We start from the raw sequence: 24,888 nt of genomic DNA, 5'->3' as shown, positions 1-24,888 counted from the left end.
ACCTCTCTAGCCTCAACAGAACTTAGTCTGCTTCTACTATCAAGGCACCCCGGAAATAGCAGTTCACAAGAGAGTTTTTTTTAGTAAGAGTTTTACAGCACTAGCAACACAATAAGGTATATAAGTGCCGAAGATTAGAGGTGTTACACGAGAGAAACAAACATAAAAAAGGAGAGGAGATAAAGACGATAGACGTATGATAGGAAAAAAGAAGCAAACCCCACCAGAGCACCCGCCAACCACAAGAGAGTGACAAACATACAAAAGAAGTAGAGGAAAAAATGACGATAGCAAGGATGAGGAAAGAAAAGGGAGATATTGACGTTTGATAGGAAAGCAGGAGTAAAAAATACCAGAGCACCCGCCAACCACCTACTGCAATGCACACAAGACGAGCTATAAAACAAGACAGGGAAGTCACAAATTTGTTACTCCCAGCGGGAACTTTAATCGACGAGAAACATCCAGACAATAATCTTAACGGTAAGATTTCTGGTAACGAGCGCGGGCTCCGGGACCTCCAAACTTCTTGGGCTCGCAGCGCCTCGGGTCAGCAACCAGCAGCGATCTGTCGTACTGGATCAGGATGTCCTTGATCTCCTTCTTGGACGCCTCATCCACGTCTGGGGAGGACAAAATGCAAGATAACTTCAGTTTAGTGTAAGTTTCAGTAAGCGTTTTACGGCACTGGCAACACATTAAGGTCATATAAGTGCTGAAGTGGTGTTACAAGAGTAACAAACACAAAAAAGGAGGGGAGATAGAAAAGATAGGTTTTTTATAGGAAAGAAGGAGCAAACCACACCAGAGCACCCGCCAACCACCCACAGTTTAGTTTAAGCGAAAGTGTTACGGCACTCGCAACACAAATAGGTCGTACAAGTGTTTAAGATTTTATCTTGTTGGGTGGTGCCGTCTCAAAATGAGCAATTTATTGGCTAGGTTGCTGTAAGTTATTTAGTTTAGTAATCCTGTGTATGCATCCAAAGAGCGGTTTTTAACATAGGACCCAAAGAGAAAAACTTTTTATAGTACTGTGGCGTCGGTGGCCTAGTGGTTAGGCTCTCGGACATGCAACCGTAAGGTCGTGGGTTCGAATCCCGTCAGGGGCCCGACGTTGTGTCCTTGGGAAAGGCACTTTACACGAATTTTCCTCACTTCACCCAGGTGGGAATGGGTACCCGGCTATAGACAGCAAAAGATCTTGTCAGTTTGTTAGTGTTTGAGCGCTTAATCGGCTGCTTGCACTGTATGCTTCCCGGGAAGCTGAGAATGTTTCGGAGTGTTCTATGGTCTGCTGGGGTAATAATATAGTGTAAAGCGCATAGAGCCTGCTGCTGAGCGGGGATATGCGCTATACAAATGCTATCTATTATTATTATTATTTAGTACTGAATCAAGTTTTTGTTGGGTTTTTGTTTTTTTACTTGGTCACTGGCTTGCTCTAGTGCCATGCAAAGTTTCATGGGCATGGGTAAGTAAATTAACAAATGAGTTTTTTAAAATGTTCACGCAGACAGACAAAAGTGAATAAGTTATAGAAGCTATAGATTAACACATTACCCCTTAACCTGCCCGTTCCGACTGGGCGTGTTCAGAAACGATGTGTCGTCTGGACAAGACAAGACTCTGGGACAGAGATTTCATTTTATATAGTTAATGCAAAATGTTTGTTCTTCCGGTTGATTCCAAAACTAAATTATTGGGGCAAGTAGTTTTCATATTAGACCGATTGAAGTGCAATTGCGTTTCCAACACTTCGTAGGAGTCTCTCTTGGAAAGCGCCACAATTGAGCTTGAAAAGCAAACAATGAATCAGATACTAATGAAAACGTAGCATCAGGAGTTTGGGGCAGTTCAGATAAATCGCATGTAGAATTTAGACCTAAGACCTGACCGCGAGGCTGAGAGTGACAGTTTGGAGCCCAACTGAAGTTGTGGGTTAGAACATTTCCAAGAATCTGTGCACATAAAGTTATATATTTCCTAAAACGATCTTTATTTATCTTTTTACCCCCCCCCCCCCCCCCCCAAGAATTTTTGTTTCGGTATACAACATTCAAGTTGCAAGGCAATATAAAAGGAATATTCCACATGACAGCAAACATCAGTGGTGGTGGTGGGGGGAGAGAAATCACACACACACATCCCCCTCACTGGTCATTTCATTATGATGACCCAATAGAATAAACATGACAAAGCTCATTGTCAACTGCCTCAAAACACCCTTCCAGTCGTCCTCCGTAAAATTATTTTCATTATTATCTTGAAAAAAAGAAAAACTTACATTTCTGGTAGTAGGATACGATAGCCTTGGAAATAGCTTGTCTGATAGCTGTGAAATAAAAACATGGGATGGGTTTAGAAAACATACACATTTCTTTTACAAAACATAACCGAACAAATGAGCCATTGTACGTGAGCAAGGACAAACTGGCATTAGATGCAGTCCCGACTATTCAAGTCTATGCTATGGGGGTTAATCACTACAGCAATAAAAGCAAGAACGCAGAAAACGATGAGGGAAGGCTCATGCGAAAACAAAAAAAACTACAAAATAAATCTTCAAATGGGACTTCAACTGTGTACAAAATAGGAAATGAAAACACATTACAATGGAATCTGCTCAAAATGAAGTCTGCGGAAAAGATGGATTGTCTTTGGTTTAGTTGGATTTTCGATGGCAAGAGGTTGCTCAAATTGGGGAGATTTTATTTTCTTAAGAGTTTACACCTGTTTTCCTATTAACCACATTTGGTGTACGTAGACTACACTGTATGAGGGGTTCCTGCCATGAACCCCCTTCCAAATTCAAGGAGATTTCAAGGGAAAATTGTAAAATTTCAAGGAGATTTGGTCAGGAAATTCATGCCGAAAGTCTATTTCCGAATAGGCCCACACTTGTCCCAAAGGAATCATAGTTTCGATTTTCCGACTAAAATTATGTTCCATGTCCGATCCGCCGAAATTGAAGGAGTTTTAAGGAGATTTTTTTTTTTATTTAATGCAAATTCAAGGAGTTCTCAAGGACTCCTTGAATTCAAGAAGGCAGTGCATGTAACAATAAATAAGAAAAAAAGAGTATAGACAATTCACAGAAATGCAACAGATCCAAGTGTTTGCTAGTGTCCCTTTCCTAAAGATCAGCCGCCACAAGTCTTGTCAGTGTGAGCGCTGTGTGGACAAAAGGGAGCTCCGAGAGAGCTCTACTGTAGCACAATTAGCACAAGCTCCTCCACGGACCAACCCGAGAGAAGCTGACAATGATTGTGCACGGTTGTTCCTACTTAACATCGACCAAGTTTAGTTTTAGTAAAGAGTCTTACAGCACTTGCAACACAATAAGGTAATACAAGTGCCGAAGATAATAGGTGCAACAAGGGAGTAACAAAACACAAAAAAGAAGGAGGGGAGATAAGGACAATAGATGTTTGATAGGTAAGAAGAAGCAAACCACACCAGAGCACCCACGAACCACCCACCATCGACCAAGAAAAATTCTCTTCACAAACATAAAACAGAACATCTTTCTCTGAAACTGACTAAAGTAAAAATCAACACGTAGTAGATTTAGATTAGATGCAAATAAGTCCACAGATCTTGATGAGCATTCACACTGGCAATTTCAAGACAATTTATAACATTTTTCTTACTGTAACTTTTCGTCAAAGAAAAACAACTTTTAGTATTTACCGATGAATGAGGCCCTGTTTGTTTTTACCTGCGATCTGGATTTCGCTTACACTGGCAGGGGTAGATGCTTACTTCCCAGAACAGGCAAACAAACATTTCATTCCCTTTTTGTTGGGAAGTAAGCATCTACCCCTAGGTCAAAGCAAAGCTATTTTTCAAAATAATCCTTTTAATGGTTACCACAGGGGGGCCGCATTTTTTCAGGACAATAAACACAAAATGTGGGAACCCAACACTCCCCCCCCCCTCCCCATCTCATACTCAAGCGTAACTAACAAGTCTACAGCTGCTTTCCAAAGCACAAGCTTCTTTTTTCGAAGCTATATATAACAACCTGGGTCTACATGTGCACACAACAAAACAATTCCACCTTCTGCACCAACCAACATTTGCCAAATAAGCTCATTGTCTGGCTGCAGTAAGAGTCCACCTTGACGGCTACTACAACACTAAAATTATGAACACTACTGCAAATTAGAACACAGAAAAGAATCTAATATTTTGGAAGTCAAAAAATGTAATGCTGAGAAGGAAAATTCGAGTTCCATTTTACAAGAACCACTCAGTGATTCATAAAATGCAATAATTATAAACAGTGATGTTTGTGCTCTTGGAAAACGGTTATTAGCAAGACCTCCAAACACTCAGTTATCAAATAAAAGAAAAATGTCATTTAAAATTTTACTCAACTTGTGACCAAAGATCGCCACCCCCCCCCCTCATGTTTTTAACCCCCTCCCACCACGTTTTTTACACCAACAACCACAACAAAATATACCGGGTGGCTCCTCAAACAGAACAAATGACGATGCTCTCCCTACAGCTTACCATAAATCTGTGCCACGTGACCGCCTCCCTTCACCCTGACTCTGATGTCAACACCGGCAAATCTCTCCTTTCCCAACAGGAGGACTGGCTCTTGGAGCTGGAAAACACAGACAGACAGGTGAAATAAGACTTGTCGTGTCTATCACAAAGAGGACAATAACACATTTTTCTAAAACTTGACTACAATCAGTTCGCACATAGTCAAAAGATTTCCTGATCCCACATTTTTTTAAAAATATGTTCTTATACGGTCGCTTTTAAGCACAAGAGGGCTATCTCGAAAAAGGTTTTGAGAAAATCGAAGGAAAAGTTTTTGCCCCTTGTTCAGTCTATTTAAAAGACAAGGGGAGTTCTCTACATAACCAAACAAATACACACACCAACGAAATCAAACTTCTCCTACAGGAAGTTCAATGTTCACTTTTGGTGTTAGGTCAAGATTTCTGGAAAACCAAGAAATCTGGGTTAGCCCGCTTGTTGTTTTATTTAGTTTTAGTAAAGGGTTTTACGGCACTCGCAACTGCATAAGGTCATATGAGCGCCAGAAAGAGGCGTTATAAGAGAGTAACAAACATAAAAAAGAAGAAGGGAAGATAAGGACGACAGATGTTTGATAGGAAAGAAGGAGCAAACCACACCACCCAGAGCGCCCGCCAACCACCCACCCTGCTTGATAAAAGTGACCATATAAAACCTGAAATTCACCAACAACGAAAAGACTTTCCCTGTCTACCTATTTCGGTATGTGCATGCAAAACAGTATGTTGCGAAGTAAGGGAAAGTACATCATCCAAATGGTGTAAAGATTCAGTGAATCGAAATGAAGCGTCCACATAAAATTTGTGCTCAACTCGTCTTTGACGATTTAATTAACCCTATCCGTACGCCCAAGGTGATTTTGTACCCCCGGGGTTGCATTCTTCACATTTTAGAATACTTCTAGCGTGAAGATCTCTTTGAAACTTTCCGTATTTCTCAAAAAATCATTTTGACAGACTGCTATGCAAAGCGTACGGATCGGAGTAACTAGTAAATATCCTCTTTGGAAAGTGGTGGCACAGAGTTCCCCACATCGTATGGATACGATAGTGAAAACACGATGTACGGATAGGGTTAAACAGTTCAAGGCTCTCCTGGTGAACATAGCCAAAACTTAGTGCAGTTCTGTCAATAGAAACAAGGAAAAATAAATCACCACTCTTGCCTAAAAAGTACAAATTTTATGGGATACGCCCCAAAAAACAGAAAGGTGTATCGACTCCTGACAGCATCTTCGACTGCGACATACCTTGATTCTCAGAATCTCTGGCTCCATCTGTTCAAGAGGACGGCCATTCACCTTGATGAGACCGTTGCCTCGTTTGCAGTGGGCAACTGCTGTGGCAGTTTTCTGTTAAAAGAAGAAAAAAAAATGTTTAGAAGTGCTCATTTACAATCCTTAAAAAGGTCAACATCACAAAAGCTATGAAAAAAGACAAATCAAACATTGAACCAACTCATGATATGGACATCTGCACATATACAGTCACAAGAAAGTTAATAGTACAATATGACCTTTGCGGTTATTCAGCTTTTTCTGCTGCATTTCAGTATATATTCTAACTCTTGTAACTTTGATGGTAAGGGTTTGAAAAAAACAAACAAACTGCCTAAACGTTTAAAAACAAGCCAACTTTCAAAGCATAGGCTACATCTCATACATACTTTGCGCCCAAACACTTGCACAGCTTGCAAAGGTCCCTTGGCTGGCATCTGAAAGAGAAGCAGAAAACAATTACAAACAGATCTAGGCCAAGGGCTAACTCTTGTCTTATGTCACAGAAAGAATCAATATCACATTGCACCAAGATCTACTTTATGGGGCCACACCAATGTATATATGGCTACCAAACAAAATATTCATATGGCCACTAGATTTATCTAAATCTTACACCAATATAAACCAACGGGGTCACTCTTCGGGAGTAGTAGTCCCTCCCTAACTCGATAGATTTTTATACACAAAATCGAAAATTGAGTAAAAAAGCTGAGTTACCAGGGTGAAAAGACCACAGGTAGATTTATAGTAACAGTCATAAACCATTTTAGACGATTTTCAGAACTATCTTAATGGGTTTTTTTAGAATTTGCTGAGAACATTTTGGCACTTAAAACTGTCACAAACCATTATTTTTGTGAATTTAGCGAATTTAGCAGGGAGGAGGCCCCCCCCTTTTTTTCGGTGGAGTTCCACAAAAAAAGGCCGGCACATACCATGACACGGTCTACTGAGCAAAGTATACGACAGTTAGGGTTTAGGGTTAGGCTAGTGTTAGGGTGTACCCCGCTCAAAATATCCCCTCTTTGACTGTCACAAAAATTATGGTTTGTGATAGTGTTTAGTGTCAAAATAGGGCATTATTTCGGTACCCCCCCCCCCCCATATTTTGGTCTATTTTATTCGAAATTCGCAAAATTGAGCTCGAATTTGTTATTGAGTAATAGATCTAGGTTAAAAAAAAAATAGATCGAGGAAATCGATTTGACAAAATTACACACACTACACCCAGGCCTAGTGAATGAAATAGCAATCATGAAGTGCGTCTGGGAAACTGACTGTCGTCTAAACTGTCACCATTGTTGTTTTGGTCGGCATAACATCAACCCTCCACCCTGTCATTTTTCCTGCCGTGCTTTCTGCCCCTCATCACCCCCCCCCCCTTCCCTCTTTGAGTCGTTCCTAGTGGTTTCCCCTAGTACACTGCATTTGCACCTCACAGTAGGCCTATCCATTTGCAAACCTTGCAGTCTCGAATTACTTCATTTGCAGCTCAGCGTCCTATTGAGTCCAATCTCTTGTAAGAGCTTAATTTCTTGTGTTTATAAAACTTTTAAAAAACTATCTGGGTCGAAACGTTCGATAATTTGCACTGGGTCATTGAACTTTGAACTTGCTTTCGAAAGGCCTATCCAAATTGAAGTAGGCATACTCTCAGTCGTCTTCTCAGTTTACGTAGTGTACAGCATCAGAACCAATCTGGGAGGAAGAAGAGTGCTGCACAATCACAGTGAACTGAACCGAACAGTTCAGCAAGTTGCAAAGAAAATACTCTTGAGTCGGCAGGCTGCCCTTGTGCTGTCGTGTTGCCACCATGACTGACAAAGTGGGAATCCCTCAACGACTTCAAAGATGGCTGTTACTATAAATACCAGCCAATGGCGTTTAGTTGTCATTCTCTAGCTAGATCTAGATCTATCCGCTTGTCACATATTTCCATTTAATTAGGCCGGGACCACTTCTCCCGGAGAGTGCCCCCCCCTCTTCCGTGTGTTGGTCGGTCGAACCTCAGCGAACTCCTTCCCCTTTCCTTTTTAGCGACTTAAATTTTTGTTCCGATTGTGTACATAGATCTAGATCAAGATCTAATGTAGATTTATAAATGTTTATGAAGTTAAGACGGGACACATGTGACTAAACGCATAAAGACGCAAACTATTTTTAGGTGAGGCAGCCATCTTGTGCGACATCAGACCGGGATACCCCTCCGATAACGTGACTACAAGATCTAAACATAGCCACTGCATGGCACCACGAATCGTGTATAGATCTACCTATCTTGGTACGACGTTTGGTGCGATATTTTTCTGGGAAACGCCTACCAGTAATGACTAATGTGATATTATGCAGTGCTGCGATGATGATGCAGCTTATCTCTTCCAAACATTGGGGGGGGGGGGGGGTCTCTGGGCGTATTTACGGCAATTTTAGCGCGCTTTATTGTCTTTGCGTTTGCTTAGGTCTTAGGCCTACCGTGTTTCAATTTCAAGCATCAGCGTTTTTACTGTTCTGAGCATCAACGATCTAGATCTAGATCTAGAATCTAAGCGATGCTTCTATCACCAGAGAGCATGGCTGACACGCTACCTACAGTTAGCCACAATTGTGAAATTTAATAGTGCGAAACACATCGTTACGGATAATAGGTGAAGCCACTGACCCACCCAACAACATGTCATTTCATGCGGTATCTCCAAAGACTAAAGATCATGTAGATCTAGCCCTAGCCCTAGATTATTTCTTATTTGCCTACAAAATTGCGAGTTATCTCCCCTGTATTTGGTCCCCCCCCCCCCCCCCCCCCCAACCACAACACTCTAAATCTCTCTCTCTCTCTCTCTCTCTCTCTCTCTCTCTCCCTCCCCCCCCCAAATCCACAAAGTCCGTCAATCATATATTTTAAATTGAGAATGTATAGTTTTCCAATCTAATACTAATGCTAAAAATAAAAAGATGAACAATAGAGTCTAAGTCTAAGAAGTTACACATCTTCATCTTGTCATCCAACACAGTATACATAGAGTAAACAAAGAAATAACTCAATTATACCCTTTGACGAAAGAAGCAAGCCCACATCCGCAGAATCTAAATTCTAAATGAAATACCGTTCGCAGATGATCAAAGTCTACTACTGCATTATAACAATAACACTGAAGTGCAGGAACACGCTGACAAACAATCAAATCTGTAGACTTGTAGAAATGTGTGCGAGACGGAATGAGGGAATGCCTCAGGAAAACATTAACAAGAAGGGATAAAGTGAGAAAAAATAAAAGAGAACAAGTTTCGATAACACCACGTATGAAATACATTGAAAAAACAACGCATTAAATGGCCCATGTGGGCCAATAAGCCCCAGCTTATTTGCCCATGTGGGCCAATAAGAGCAGCCTTCTAGATTTTCTCTGGGATATATTTCCGTCACCAAAGTCGGGACCACCATATCCAAGTAGTGCCGGAAAACCTTTGGTAACTCCACGGTTATTCTGTGGGTATCCCAGGAAGTGATGACATCACATTACTAAAATTAGCAGCCAATCAGGAAGAGATGGGTCATTCTACGTTTAGACTTTAGTCGCATGTCGTCGGGACCACTTCTCCCAACAACAAGCCCAAGCCCAAAAGAGAGCCACCAAAGACCAACAACACCACAAGTCTAAGGCTTTTCAAGTAGATTCTAGACTCTAACCCAAACACAACGGTTGCACATGTGAAAAGCTATACAAAAATACTGTATATTCTATTGTGATCATATGCTACAGAGTCGTAATTCCATGATGAAAATTCATAACGAAAATACTGTGACAGGAAGACTCGAAATGAAGAGGATGTTCACGCGATTATCGATAATTGGTCCGAGCCATTTATTATGATTTTGTCAGGAAGGTACAAGAAAGGAACTGTATAAATTATTCTATAACAAGAGCTCCAAACAATATATAACAAACAAAACTCAAAACTAAGTGAATTTAAGGCATAAAATTGAAAAATAGAAGGAAAGTACCACGACACCACATTGGGGACATACCTTGGCAAGCAGGTTCTAATAAGAAAGGAAGCGGAAGTAAGAACCTCATAAAGTTGCGCATGGCAGAAACATAAAAATATAAATTCCTTGTTTGACCGCGAAACAATTTAGCCAAACCAATAAACGGTCACTGGTTTTGATTTGGCCAGTCGGCCTACCAGTTAATAATATTTAATAAAAATAAATTATAGGATAGGCTAGTCCTGAGTTGGTAAAACTACGCTTGAAAGGCAACAACTTACTATAAGCCTGTTTGGAATTTAACCATGAGTAATACTTATATATCATTGTGTAGGCCTATGCTCTATCGTAAATCCTGAGGAAGGTTTCACGGCCTATATGAAGCATCATGGCTGGATCACTTCAAAAACTTTTAAAAGGATAAACCTCAAAAACGTATTAAAGACATAAATCTATATGTTAGAGAAAAGAATTTTACAGGGTTTTTTTTCCTTCAATCCACTCAGTTGCAAATGGGAAGGCCTACTTGGTATGTTTCGAAGACGGACGGAACGCGGTGTGTGTGGTGTGTTAAATTTGTGCCTGTGTGTTTGTGCGCGCGCGCGGTGTGTGTGTGTGTGGCCTATACTGTGTGCGTGTGTGTGTGTGAGAGAGAGAGAGAGAGAAAGAGAGAGAGAGGGGGGGAGGGAGGACAGAGAGAGAGAGAGAAAGAGAGGGGGGAGGCGCGCGTGTGTGTGTGTCATTTACTCGCATCAATTAGGAATATTGACATACATGTATATTAAAAGGATTCATACTTTGCTGAGCACTTATCGTGGCTCAACTTAAATTGTCAAATATCTCCTCAACTACCTAACATTGACTCTCCAGCTTCTGCACAGTGACTTGTATTAATTTGTCATTTTTGTAATCACCTCTGTATTCTAGAAAATTTCTTAATAAATACTAATAAAATATCCGCAGTGGGTTTGAAAATGTCTCTTTTGATTTCAAAAGGTAATTACAGCTGGGACAATTTATCGGTTAGGCTATATAAAAGCAAGTCTGTCATTCTTTTCTAATCACGAGATTATCTTTATTGAACGCACTTTTTTTAGGTTTTTTTAATTGTTCAGTAGGCCTATAAATTTGTTGTAACTAGATCTAGTTTTGCCACTAAAAAGTGTCATTGGTGATTATGAAGAAAAGTTTTTTAAATCTAGCCTCAATTGTTGTGGAAAAATATGATTACGTTAAGACAAATTGACCCTGCTGTGCAAAGTATGGGAGACATATTGATTCACCCGTTAAAGAGATATTTGACAATAAGTTGTGCCACGAATTTTTACCACACTTTTTTCTTATAAGACATAATTTCATTTGAGACTGGCTGTTAGTGTTAGGCTGTACTCAAGAACGACAACTATTCTTCAGTTTTGGGTTGTATTTCAAAAGACCGCCTTATAATTTATATGATGGTCTAGGTTGTCATTATCAATTCCTTAACCCCTGGCAGGGTAAAGGCCACATACAAATAAGCTCTTTCCATTTATCTCTGTCCCACGCCATCCTTCCAAGCTCGTTTCAAGTGAGCTTCATCTCTCTCATTTACCTTAAAACACATCTCCTCCATGTTTCCCGAGGCCCACCCCTGCCTCGTGCTCCCCGTGGGTTCCACGTACTGCAGCGACTGTCTAGTGGTGTTTCCGCTGGGCTTTCTGAGGGTAGGTTGTAGCCTACTATCAGACGTTGTAATTTTTTTAGGGAAGAGGAGTTTGCGAAGGGGCAGGGGGGGGGGTGTCAAGCTATTTAGTTTAGCCCAAGCATGCGTCGCCCATGCGTGCGCGCGCGTGTGAGAATGAGAGAGAGAGAGAGAGAGAGAGAGAGAGAGAGAGATAAGAGAGAGAGAGAGAGAGAAAGAAAGAAAAAAGAAAAAGAAAGATAGAAAAGAATGGAGATCGAAAGAGAAAGATGGAGAGTGAAAACTATAAGAAGGTTTGTATAAATATAGGCTATATTAAAAAAATAAAAATAATTTACAACTGTTTTACTGCAATTGCAACTGCAGGTCATTAATTATGAGCACGCGAAGCACGTTAATCATTTTCAATTGGATGGCGGCCGAAGACTATTCTTATCGATTTTAGGGTCACAAAGTATCTTTAACGTGCTCTGCTTGCACACGGACCTCTGATATGAGATATTTTTTTGGCCGCGAAAAAGACCAAGTGTTATTGATCTTATTCCGACCTTAAGATCACAAAGTCACGGCTGAAAGATAGCAACAAGTGAGCGCAAGGGGTAGCAGCTGAAAGGCTGAAGAAAAAGTCCGCACCGTAGCCCAGAGAAAAATAATACAAAGGGGGGCGGGCAGAAAGTGGAGACGAAAGAAAGCAAACGACAGAACACATGATTATAGAGATCAGGAAAGGAGGTGAAAAGAGAACATTTCAGAGAAGAAAATGTCCCGTCGTTGTCAGGTTTCGTTTCGAACCCACGGGACTTATTGAACGAGAGGCGATTAACATCATGCACTTTGACAAGACCACGATATGGGAGCCCCCATATATATACACACGGTATAAACATAGTTATATTGTGAAGAGAGAGAGAGAGAGAGAGAGAGAGAGAGAGAGAGAGAGAGAGAGCGAGAGAGCGAGAGAGCGAGAGAGAGAGAGAGCGAGAGAGAAAGAGAGAGAAAGAGAGAGAAAGAGAGAGATATGGGAGCCCCCCCCCTCCCCACACACATTATAATAACATGTATATTGGAGAGAGAGAGAGAGAGAGAGAGAGAGAGAGAGAGAGAGAGAGAGAGAGAGGCGAGGGAGGGGGGTGTTATAGCCTAACTTTTGAGTTGCCTAGATTCCATAATCCATAATATTATTTGTCCCATCATTTTATCTTGAATATGAACCGAGTGATTTTTGGGGGCCAGAAACTAACATTGTCTCAATAACCCACAAAAATAGGTAAATCTATCCTATTTGTGAAAAATAATACTTCTATAGGGGTAGAAATATTGTCATAATGCATCACGTTTTATTAAAAGAAATTACAGTGTAGCCTAGGCAACCGATCCGTTGGTTTGACTGGACGACACCCGGCCGGAAGTGTAGCATCCAATTCTATTTTTTAACTGTTTTGGAGGGAAAATATTAAAATAAATTGGAGTTGCTTGCTTTGCGCGTGAGCTTGGTCTTTGCTTGCTGTCTTTGTGAAAGAAGAGGTAAGGCACTTCATATATAATTCTTTAATTTAAATAATCCCAACTAGATCTAAACCTGTAACTTCAATTGTGTAATTTCGATGCTTTACGCCAATACCCATTTCGACACAATTTGAGTCATTTAAAAGACGCTGCTTCGAACCTCGAATTCGGCCTGCAACGGAACGGAGAATGTAGGCCTATCTTCAAAATACAATAATGTTACAATTACAATGGTTTATAATTTCTGAGCCATTAAAATTTTAAAAGTTTTCGGTACACTTCATGTGTGTTTCATGGGAAGTTTCATGTCGCCCTGTACCTAGATCTAGATCTAGATCCAGAGTCTAGATTCTAGAATTTAGAGGGTTGGTCGTTAGATAAAACTTGATCTTTAACTCTGCTGTTGCTTCTATTTTTCTAGGAGGAACATCATGGAATCCATGGATACAAGTCTGCTTCAAGACAAACAAAAATTAGTTGATGATGCTATGAATATTGAGAACAGATCTCCAAGTTCTGCAAAGTCATCTGATGATGTAGAAAAGTCGACAGTGAACAGTAACAGGTAAATATGTTGTTTTTAGGCCTACATTGAACATTGCTGCATTGCATTAGGTCATTAGGGGAGGGGGAGGACTTCCGTAACGAGCGACCACTATGAGACAGAGCAGAATTTAGGGTTAGGGTTAGGCCTCTTCTTTATCGTCTTTGATCGGGTGGTCCCTCGTTACGGAAGTCCTTCCTTGCATTTAGGGCTACTGCTGTACTTGGAGATGTGTTGACCTTGAGCCTTGAGTGTGTTACTGCTGGAGGCGGAGGGGTAGGCTTGCCAACCTCCAGAATTTTGTGGGACTGTCCCTGATTTGACAATCGGGGAATTTGAGTCTACGTACACTACACTGGTCATCATACTTTTACTTTTATCTGCCGCTTATGTACCCTTTTGGGTGTCGCGGGAAGAAAGACGTCTCTCTGCCACCAGCTGGAGAGCTTGGGTGACGGGGATGCCATGAGGGTCATCGTTACTAAAATACGAAAAGACACAAAAAGAAGCGATCTACACCTAGCCTTCTCGAACAGGGGCGAAAAATCTCAGAGGTTCCACAGTGCAAGTTGCACACGTTAAAGATCCTTGGTGTTCCAATATCGGTTAGTAGTCTTCGGCAGCCACCTGGAAAAAATCCAAAATTTCCTACCAACTGAAAATGTCCTGCACGCTCATATGACCTTATAATGCAGTTGCGAGTGCTGTAAAACACTTGCCAAATAAAATTTAAAAAATCATGTTGACAGGGTTGCATGGCAAAAATCCACAAGACGCGTTTAACAACGTAATTTTCCACTTGTCAAGTGGTCTGTCTCTCTTGCCCTTTTTAACTCCCAATGGAGCATAGGCCATCAACATTTCTCCAGCGAAGCCTGTCCTGTGCATCCTTTTCTAACTGTTTCCATGAGGTCCCCGCCTTTTCCATTTCCGATTGTACTGCTCGCCTCCATGTCATCTTTGGTCTTCCCTTCTTACGTTTTCCTTGTGGATTCCACGTCAAAGCCTGTCTGATGATGCTTGTCGGGGGTCTCCTCTGGGTGTACCCAATCCATTTCCATTTCTTCACCTGTTGTCTTCCTTTACTGGCCTTTGGCTTGTTCTTTCCCACAGTTGAGCATTTGTGACTCGATCGTACCACTTGATCCCCACTATCCTTCTTAAACATCCATTTATGAAGCTCTGCGGTTTCCTTGCTGCTGATGCTGTGAGCCTCCATGTTTCTGATTGTCAAGTGGTACCCAGCGCCTTAAAGTAAGAAAAGTCCAATCACTGTAATAATTGTAATGCGACAAAAGAGAAACATCGAAAAAACATCATGCGCCAATTTGGCATTCATCCGGAAGTCTCGGGTGTTCATCTTGGCGGAATATAAACAAACTTGTAGGGACCGTAGGTGGTAAGGCTTACCCCACATTTGATCAAAATAACCCTGAAAATGAGTCTGAAGTTTAGTCTGAAGGGACTCTTGTCAGATGTCGTTTCGCGTCTGTTTCGCCTCTTTTCGGGTCTTTTCGCATTTTAGTATGACCAGAGAGGGTTTACAGTAATAGTATTACTGTAAACTCTCTGGAATGACCCCACTACACCACAACCAGTCCCACCTGATGTAATTTTTTATTTTGAATTGTTGTTTGTTTTTACTTATTCTGATGTTATAAACGAAATGGGGTGTCCCTGGCTGGGTTTTATTTTGAAAAGTTGGCAAGCCAGATTTTGGCAAATTTTCTCAAATCCTCTCAAATCGAACTTTTACTTTTCTTGGTTACTGTTACTCATTTGATAAACATTTGGTTTAAACAACCTATCTGCAGAAAAGGCTTTTGCACGTTTTGTGGCATGTGGTCTTGTGGTAAAAGGTTTTTGGGCTTGCAGCCGAAAGGTCATGGGTTCAAACCCTATTAGGAGTCCGATGTTGTGTTCTTAAGAAAAGCACTTTGCTCAAATTTTCCTCCTGTCAACCAGGTGCAAATGGGTACCAAGGTATAGATAGTAAGATTTGTGTCAGTTTGGTAGTATTTGAATGCTTAATCAGCTGCTTGCATTGTGAATTGTCGGGGAAGCTTAGACTTAATCTTGAATGCGGCTGAGTGTTCTAGTTCTAGGGTTTGTGTTGTGATAAATATATAAATTGTGAACCTCATAGAAAGCTTTTATCCTTTTTGCACGATTTTTTAAATTTTAATTTATTTAAAAGAAATTTTTTAAATATATACTTGATGTGATAAAAGGGAAAGATTCACCAGCATTTAGTTTACGTGAAATATTCTTGCGATTACTTATTGGTTGGTTGCAAACATTTATTTCTATTTTTCCTTTCCCTAGACACGAAGAGTATCAATACCTTGATGCCATTCAGAAAATAATCAGCACTGGCTGTCTCCGGAGCAACAGAACAGGAATTGATACCAAGGCCATATTTGGCATGCAGATGAGATACAGTCTAAGAAATAGTAAGTTTTGTGAAGTCTTTGAGTGTGTGAAATTCAACTTTATTTTCAGACCTCATTTCGCGGTGTGCAGTTCACTTTGTATTAGACTTTGGATTTATAGTACATGAATCTGTTAGAATATGGATTGATAGCTCTCTTCACAGTTTACTTTGAATGTCTAAACATAGCTCCTTTCAACTGGTCACAGTGGGATGAATAGTGTCTTTATTCTCTTCTGACTCTGAGCAATCTGGATTTAACACTTTGCGATCACTTGCCATAATAGTGCAACAGTAAAAATGATCTGTTCCGGTCACTTGACGCAGTCCTGTGACAGGCCCGAGAAGTCTGTTGCAGTCACTCTCCTGGCTGGGTGACCAGATAGAGTATTTTGTACTGCTGGCTGTGTGACTGCGAATTATAAATTAAAAGAAATTTGGAGATTTGAGCACTTGATGTTTACTACTGGTTTTCAAGGGCCACATGTTAATATCCTTGGGTGATGTACTCCCGTTCTGTATGTTATTAATATCCTTAGGGAATGCATTCCCTTCTGCATAAATATTAATGTCCTTGTTAGGAGATGCACTTCCCTTCATAGATTATATTCTGTGTACGTGTGTTGTGTCGCAGTTTACTGAGTTTTAGTTAATATGTTGGTGTTGAGGTTTGTTGAGTCAATTCAACTCTGTCAAAATTTCCTTTTGATGTGATTTTCCCCCATCCTCAGCATTTCCTCTACTGACGACGAAGCGAGTTTTCTGGCGGGGCATTCTTGAAGAACTGTTGTGGTTTATCCGCGGCTGCACCAATGGGAAAGAACTGTCCGAGAAAGGGGTGCACATTTGGGACGCTAACGGCTCGAGAGAATTTTTGGATAGAAGGGGGCTTCAACACCTGGAAGAAGGTAATCCACTTTTTGAGATTCAGAGATAATTACCATAGTTATTTCTCATGTTACATGTACTATGTTATTTGTCATACAGTCAACCTTCCTGAGTGGGTGGTTGGCGGGTGCTCTTCTTTCTTATCAAACATCTATTGTCTTTATTTCCCCTCCTTTTTTGTGTTTGTTACTCTCTTGTAGCACCTCTAATCTTCGGCACATATATACGACCTTATTGTGTTGCAAGTGCCGTAAAACATTTACTAATATAAAACTAAACAACCTTCCCGAAGCTGAAATATGTCTGAGCGGATTCCATTAGCTTGTTGTTTTTTTTTTGCCTGACAAGAGAAGCAAATTGACGCAATAACAGTGAAATTCTTTCTATCCCTTCCAGCCCCAGGCGTTTTTTCTGCACTCCCTAATCTCTCATCCCAGGTAAAAACAGCAGGCAGCACACCCCCAGTCCCACCTAGCCAATACAACAGTGTTAAAAAAAAGAGGCTTGCATTCTAAAAAGGGACGCAGTGTTTTTTTGTTGTGAGGTTTAGATTTTATAACACATAATATAACATAATAATGTTTAAAGGTCAATGAACAGATGAAAGTTAAATTTTTAATTAGGTTGGCTGCCATTTCGAAAAATGCATGAATTCGGTACCGCTGCCCCGCCCCCCCGAAGCTGAAAATGTACGCTCCTGGGACAGGCGGCGGCTCGAGTGCGGCTGAGAATATACGCTCTTGGGACGGTGGGAGGTACAAGTGCTGCTGAAAATATACACTTGAGGCTGGAAGGGTTAAAAAGGGTTCAGTGTCAGGTTTGTTATTGTTTTTCTGTTTTTCCAGCAGTCTCTTGTCCATTGCAGTATGGACCTCTCATTATTCCAGTCAGGGTGGGAGGTTGGTGGGTACTCTAGTGCGGCTTGCTCCGTCTTTCCTATTGAACTTTTATCGTCTTTTTCTTCCCTCTTTCTTTTTTTTGCGTTGTGTTTGTTACTCTCTTGTAACACTTCACTTCTATGCTTTGGCACTTATATGACCTTATTCTGTTGCAAGTGCCGTAAAACTCTTACTATAACTAACAGTTTCAGTCAGGAGAAAGCTGTGTGGGTTAAAAAAGCTCTTATTTTTTTTCTTGTATGATTTTTGTTGAGAGTGTTTTTATATATAAATATATATGTGAGTGTGTTTGTGTGTGTGTGTCACACACAGACAGAGAGAGAGTCCAAGACAGACAGACAGACAGACTGGCTGACAGACAGGCTGACAGACAAACAGACGATCTGACATACAGACAGATGAAAAGACAGACTGAGAGTCTGTGTATATATTGAATATTATCGTGGCGTCGGTGGCCTAGTGGTTAAGCTACCGGACTCGTAATCGTGAGGTTGTGGGGTCAGGGGTTCGAGCTGCGGGCCCGACCTTGTGTTATTGGGAAAGACACTACACGAATGTTCCCCACTTCACCCAGGTGGAAATGGGTACCCGGCCATAGACAGCGAAAGATCTTGTCAGTATGTTAGTGTTTTAGTGCTTATAAATGGCTGCTTGCACTGTATGCTTCCCAGGAAGTTGAGGTTGTTTCAGAATGCTCTCGGGTCTGCTGGAGTAATAGTATAGATTGTGAAGCGCATAGAGCTTGCTGTTGTGCGGGGATTTACGCTATACAAATGCTATCTATTATTATTATTATTATAATTATAAAGTGGAGCACGCACATAGCGAACAGATTTTCAAGTCCCAATTTTTTTCTTATACGCGCATTTAATATGTTCTTTGTATTTAAAACACGTACGTACATAGGGAAATTTGTATCCAGTGAAAAGATTTTGGTGTTCCGCCGATTTCGCCATATGTGCATGTTGTTAGACTATCATTTTCGGAGAAAAAAAAATCAGCAGGAATAAATTTGTACGTTTGTGTGTGATATACAGACAAGGACATAGTGATATCGAAATTTGTCCCCTCTATTTTGATTTTAAAAAAACCAGGTGACCTAGGTCCAGTGTATGGCTTCCAGTGGCGACATTTCGGTGCTGAGTACTCCAACATGAGCGCAGACTACACGTCCAAGGGCGTGGATCAGCTCCAGCAAGTAATCGACAAGATCCGCAACGCTCCCAATGACCGCACCATCATCATGTGTGCATGGAATCCAAAAGGTGAACACTGCGTGTAGTGTGTACTGTACTCGCTGAGGGGGTTGTTATTGCTCAGTGTTTGCTCTTCTATTTGATACTTTGTCGCAGAATATCGCATATTATAAATTTTGAAGCCAGATTTACTAATTTTCTCTTTGCTGATTACTAAAACCATATATGCTGGTGAGTAGGCAATCCTGCCTTATGCAGCTGCAAGCGCAGTAAAACTCTCCCACAAAAACAAAGGCAATCCTGCGCTAGGACAGTGTCATTATTACACACAAAAAAAAAAGATATCAAAGGGGGAGTGGAAAATGATGTTTTGTGCAGGTTATTGTCTTGGACGTGTATTCGTTACTCAGGTTTGACTCGTGTAACTTTTTCTTATGGTATGTCGTACAGTGTATTCGTAACAGCAGGTTTGACTTTTGTAAAAATTTTTATCGAATGTCTTAACAGTGAATTTGTTACAGTGTATTCGTTACTAGTTTGACTCATGTAACTTTTTCTTATCGTATGTCTTAACAGTATATTCGTTACAGTTGGTCATGTACCTTTTTCTTATCGTACGTCTCAGTTACAGTGTATTCGTTACAGTAGGTTTGACTCATGTAAGTTTTTCTTAGGGTATGTCTTACAGTCACTGTAGGTTTTGTAATGATTGATATATACGTCTAGTTTGTAGACAGTGAGAGTCAAACGTACGTTGAGTAGCGCAGGCAGTGCTGCACAGATCGCTGTTTCTCCCACTTTTAATTTGGTGTGCATATGGTGTTTGAGTCTGTTGTGGCCACAACGGAGTCTAAAGATTGTGTCCTGGTCTGCTCTATTTAGTATGTAGTAGGGGTCATGTCTTTTGTGCTTAGGGTGGGACCTTTTCCATCTGTTTCCTAAAGCAGTTTTTATTAGTGTTTTTGACACTCGTCTAACATTTTCTTATCATATGTCTCTCACAGATATTCCTAAGATGGCTCTGCCTCCTTGTCACTGCCTGGTCCAGTTTTTCGTGGCGGACAATCGTCTGTCGTGCCAGCTGTACCAGCGTTCTGCCGACATGGTAAGGAAAGGAGGGAAGGCACAAGGGTAGTGGGTGGTTGGCTGGTGCTCTGGTGTGGTTTGCTTCTTCTTTCCCCGTTAAACATCTATCGTCTTTATCTCTCCCCTCCTTCTTTTTTGTGTTTGTTACTCTCTTGTAACACCTCTAATCTTCGGCACTTATATGACCTTATTGTGTTGCAAGTGCTGTAAAACACTTACTAAAACTAAAACTAAGCGGCACAGGGGTAATGCCAGGGGTCTTCTTCTGGAAACTTTCTCTTTGTGCGAGAGAATTGGTGTCTGCATTTTTGCTTGTATTTTGTTATGTATTGATCGTTACAAATATGATAAGACAAATTAAGACTTCTTTATTAACTAAAAAGAAAAAAAACAACTATACGTTTATTTTTTCTTTTAGATCTGACTGGCAGAGATTTGCTTTGGGAAGTTTGGGATGGGCTTTTACGGTGCAATGTCTTAGCAACGTAGTCTTTTTTTGTTGTTAGATTTGTATTATTTTATTTTTAAAAATGTATGGGTAGTATGACTGCATAGGTCACATGATGTAACCCCACTAAACAGCCATTGCGGGTGGTTTGGGGGTGCTCTAGTGTGGTTTACTTCTCCTTTACTATCAAATGTCTGTCATCCTTATCATCTCTCATCCTTTCTCTCTATCTCCCTATCTCATTGCCACCTGAGCATATTTTGAAAAAACTTTGATGACATTTGAAACACAGATGAAAGATTCTAAATTATATTTTTTTTAAACATTTGAAACACATGAAAGATTCTAAATTTTTTAAACAAATTTTTCTCTCCGATCTCCTTTGACAGGGTTTAGGTGTTCCGTTCAACATTGCCAGCTATGCCCTGCTCACCTACATGATTGCTCACGTGACGAATCTAGAGGTAAGTGTACCGCCGGCGGAAAGTGTCGCTGTGTGATTGTCACTGGCCTGTCACTACGTAAAATACCCTACACTGGTGCCGATTTTATAGATTTAACCCTATCCGTACGCCCTGGGGTCTACTTGTACCCCCGGGGTTGTATTTGTATTCTTCACATTTTAGAATACTTCTAGTATGAAGATCTCTTTGAAACTTTCAGTATTTCTCAAAAAATCATTTTGACAGACTGCCATGCTCCCCCTGGGGAAGTGGCTCTGACTGAAGTGGCTTTAGGCCATTCCCAAAGAGGGGACATTTCTCGTTCAAGCACAGTAGAATTGTTAATGGGCTGATTCATCATGTCACGCTCATAACTGTGCCTGATCTACAACAGGGAACTGCTGTTTTTTTCTTTCCTAATCCTTACTATTGTCATTTTCCTCTACTTCTTTTGTATGTTTGTTACACTCTTGTGACTCGCTATTTCCGGGGTGCCTTGATAGTCGAAGCAGACCTTGTGCTGTTGAAGTTAGAGAGGTGAGCAGAGTAAGTCTGATTCCCTGTAAAGACTTCTCTGTTGACACCCACCCCTTGGCGCTCATATGACCTTATGCAGTTGCGAGCGCCGTAAAAACCAACTACTAGAAAGAAAAGAAAAGACTGCCATGCAAAGCATACGGATAGGATTAACCAGTAAAATTTGTCTTTGGAAAGTGGTGGCTCAGAGTTCCCCACGTCGTATGGATACGATAGTGAAACACGACGTATGAATATGGTTAATAATCCGGATTCCGCTAAACTTTTGGATACAAAATATTCAGTCTAGCATGCAGATAGTGGACAGATTTTCAGGTACTTCCCTTCCTGGATTATATTCTGTGTATATCTGTTGCAGTTTACTGAGTTTAAATATGTTGGTGTTGAAGTTCGTTGAGTCAATTCAACTTTGTCAAAATTTCGTTTCCCCAATTCACCAGGCTTGACACAGAAATAGCTGCTCTTTCAGGAAATGAAACGCCTAATCCTTTAAATAAAGTACAAAAGGGAATTCATTGTAAACGTCAATACAGCAGCGAACTATCTGCTCTAAGGATCTCTGGCGTATGCTGACAGCACTAGGAATAAGTTAGTCATGTTTGCACTCATATGACCTTATAATGCAGTTGCGAGTGCCATAAAACTAACTAAACTAAAACTAAGTCATGCTTTTTTCTCTTCTTTTCAGCTCGGGGACTTTGTGCACACCTTGGGAGACGCCCATGTTTATGTCAACCACATCGAACCTTTGCAGGAGCAGGTAAAATTTATTCCTAGTAATCTACATTCTGTATTGTGTTCAGATAGCTCCAGACATACTGTGCAGCCTCTCGATAATGACCTTCGATATAACGACTTCCTTTGTATAGCGACACGGTGTCCAAGTCCCGATTTTTTCCCTTATGTATCATTAGAAATTGTTGGTTGCCTTTCTATAACAACTCTACACTATAACGACAACTCTCTACACTATAACGACAACTCTCTACACTATAACGACAACTCTCTATACTATAACGACAACTCTATACTGTAACGACGTTTCGTGTGCGTTTCGTCACATTAGCAGAAATGGGCGTTTCATTCCCCAGAGTTCTCTTGTGTGGTACTTACTGCCATGCTGCAAGCCTAAGTTGTTTTTTGTCCATTCTTTTTGTAATGGTCAAAAGAGTTTTTTAAAATGTTAGTTTTTTAAAATACTTTTCACTATGCTCCAACTTTTTGAATGGGGCTCTCGTGGTCTAGAGGTACGGTGTTTCAAAGCTTTTGCCTCTAATTCAACAGGGCTTGGGTTTGTTTGAAACCTGGCTGTGTTGGAAAATATTCTTCTCTAAAATGCTCTTTCACCATTTTTTTGTGTCTTTAATCAACAATTTTCAGTAAAATCCACAAAGAAATGTGTTCCTTTATGGGCATGAAAAGTGTTAAGCCAAGAAACAAAATTTTGATAAAAATTAACAAACCTGCGGAAAAATGCGTTTCTTCTTTTTGATTATTTTGACGAGAGCCTGATTTCACCACGCTGCCTCACATATTGAAATGTTCCCTTTCTCTCTTTTTTTACCACCAGTTGAAAAGAAAACCTCGACCTTTTCCCAAACTGATCATCAAACGCAAGGTCACCAACATCGAGGACTTCAAGGCTGATGATTTTGAAATTGTGGACTACAAGCCTTACAACAAGATAAAGATGGACATGGCTGTTTGAGCCGATCCTCTCTGACGCTGGATGCTTTCCTTTTGTGCATTTTGCTGACGATAAAAGATGTGAAATTTTCGTTAAGTTGCTGGAGTAGTCTGGATATAATAGTCTCGCAGGTGCGTTGTGAAATCGACCGGATGCGGAAATCTTTTCGCTATGTACGTGTTTGCTGTACAAAGAATATATGTGAAAGAAAAATTCAGGACTTGAAAATCTGTGCCCTGTGTGTCTGTTTCGCAACGTACGTGCTAGACTGTACATATGAATGCTACTGTTTATAGATATTTTGTTTATTTGTTAGCCTTTTGTGTTCACAAAAAACTTTTGTTCCGATTGTACAGTAAACCTCGCATTCTCCCAGTTCTGATTGTCTGGTGAATCTCTTTCTACCGGTTCTTGCTTGTCTTACAGAGCACCAACAAGACTCACTTTCACGTTTCCTTCATTGTCACACCTAACATCCCCATTCTCTTTTCTTTGTGATAACAACATTGTTTTACCTTTTGTGTCTCGTTGTCTGATATATTTATTTATAGAACTACAGTGAAGTCCGTTCAAAGTGAACACAGCTAACCCGAAAATAGCGATAAACCGAAAGAAAATAAAGTTCACTACTTTTTTTTTCCGATTTAAGAAACCCCTCTAAAATGAGAAGACTATAAGAACTCTAAAACCTGTGGAAAAATGCCAGTTTTTTAATATTTTTTACTTCCATTATTTTGACGAGCGTCCGATTTCGCCACGCTGCCTCACATATACCATGAGACACACTTTGTGAGGAAAGTATCCGATCTTCAAGCATGTTCAATGAACTCAGGGATGTAGTTCTTCAGTTGTCCCCCCCCCCCGTTTTTACTAGAAGAACATATTCGAAGCATTTGTTTTCTGTTTAACTATTTTATTAGTTGAGGCTATAGAGACTTCAACAAAAGTTAAGGACCACCTGCAAATTTGGCTAAAATTCCCTGAGGATTTCCGTGCTGCACATGGTGGTTTTGACCCTTTAGGAAGCTCTGCAGTACGCATTGTTGCCCATTAACACTTTCAGAGCAAAAATTTGAGAAACATTCTTTCTTCTTTTTTTTCTTTTTTTTTTTTCCGGATTAAAAAAAATCAAGACTATGGGTCAAGGTCCTTAACGTATGTTGAAGTGTGTATTAAATCTGTCCCCATGGTTTTATGCACCCCGCATAATTTAGCAAAATTTGATCATTTTTTGCATTATTTCGGATTATTTTCCTTTATCATTCTTTGTTAGTTAAAATTAACAGAATAGCATAATTTCACATATTTGGGCTCAGTTTGCATAATTTAAGAATTTTTCTTGCTTAAAACGACGGGGACAGTTTTATTTTGTTTGCAAACGCAACTTCGCATATATTTGCACAAAGTACCAGTGGTATTATTGTATACTCCTACACTGATCATTCTCTATAATAAGCAGTTTGAATTTAAAGTGTTTTTGCGTTCTTTTATATTATACTTTATGTATCTTCTGTACAACGTGATGCGAGGTTCACTGTACGTGTACAATTTATGTTGAAAAAGAATGTCTTTACACCAGTCACCACTGCCATTTGTAATATAATGTATAATACGTGTATACAGGTAATTAATGTCTTGTGTTATTAGTGCAATAAATACTGCTCCATTAATCAGATGTCTTTGCATTACTGTGTTATAATTTCCCTGCTTCCCCC

The 24,888-nt window shown here is 40.3% G+C and overlaps 2 protein-coding genes across 2 annotated transcripts; one reads left to right on the top strand and one right to left on the bottom strand.

Moving 5' to 3' along the window:
• Window positions 1-424: 424 nt before the first annotated feature.
• Window positions 425-9,896, bottom strand: LOC100533428 (40S ribosomal protein S16). Its single transcript, XM_005109292.2, has 6 exons — window positions 9,867-9,896; window positions 6,226-6,273; window positions 5,810-5,911; window positions 4,522-4,618; window positions 2,288-2,335; window positions 425-623 (listed from the first exon to the last, which is right to left on the bottom strand). The coding sequence occupies exons 2-6, from the start codon at window positions 6,271-6,273 to the stop codon at window positions 478-480; spliced, it is 441 nt and encodes a 146-aa protein (XP_005109349.1). The 5' UTR covers window positions 9,867-9,896; the 3' UTR covers window positions 425-477.
• A 3,095-nt stretch (window positions 9,897-12,991) lies between these two features.
• Window positions 12,992-24,845, top strand: LOC101858068 (thymidylate synthase). Its single transcript, XM_005109291.3, has 9 exons — window positions 12,992-13,032; window positions 13,436-13,579; window positions 15,884-16,011; window positions 16,721-16,897; window positions 18,871-19,041; window positions 19,977-20,077; window positions 20,896-20,970; window positions 22,175-22,246; window positions 23,057-24,845. Exons 2-9 carry the CDS (start codon window positions 13,446-13,448, stop codon window positions 23,192-23,194), a joined length of 996 nt encoding a protein of 331 aa, XP_005109348.1. The 5' UTR covers window positions 12,992-13,032; window positions 13,436-13,445; the 3' UTR covers window positions 23,195-24,845.
• The last annotated feature ends 43 nt before the right edge of the window (window positions 24,846-24,888 follow it).

This window comes from Aplysia californica, unplaced genomic scaffold, assembly GCF_000002075.1.
Source record: "Aplysia californica isolate F4 #8 unplaced genomic scaffold, AplCal3.0 scaffold00762, whole genome shotgun sequence".
Taxonomy (NCBI): Eukaryota; Metazoa; Mollusca; class Gastropoda; order Aplysiida; family Aplysiidae; genus Aplysia; species Aplysia californica.
Note: the sequence above shows the minus strand (reverse complement) of the source record. Positions and strands in the feature narration are given on the sequence as shown.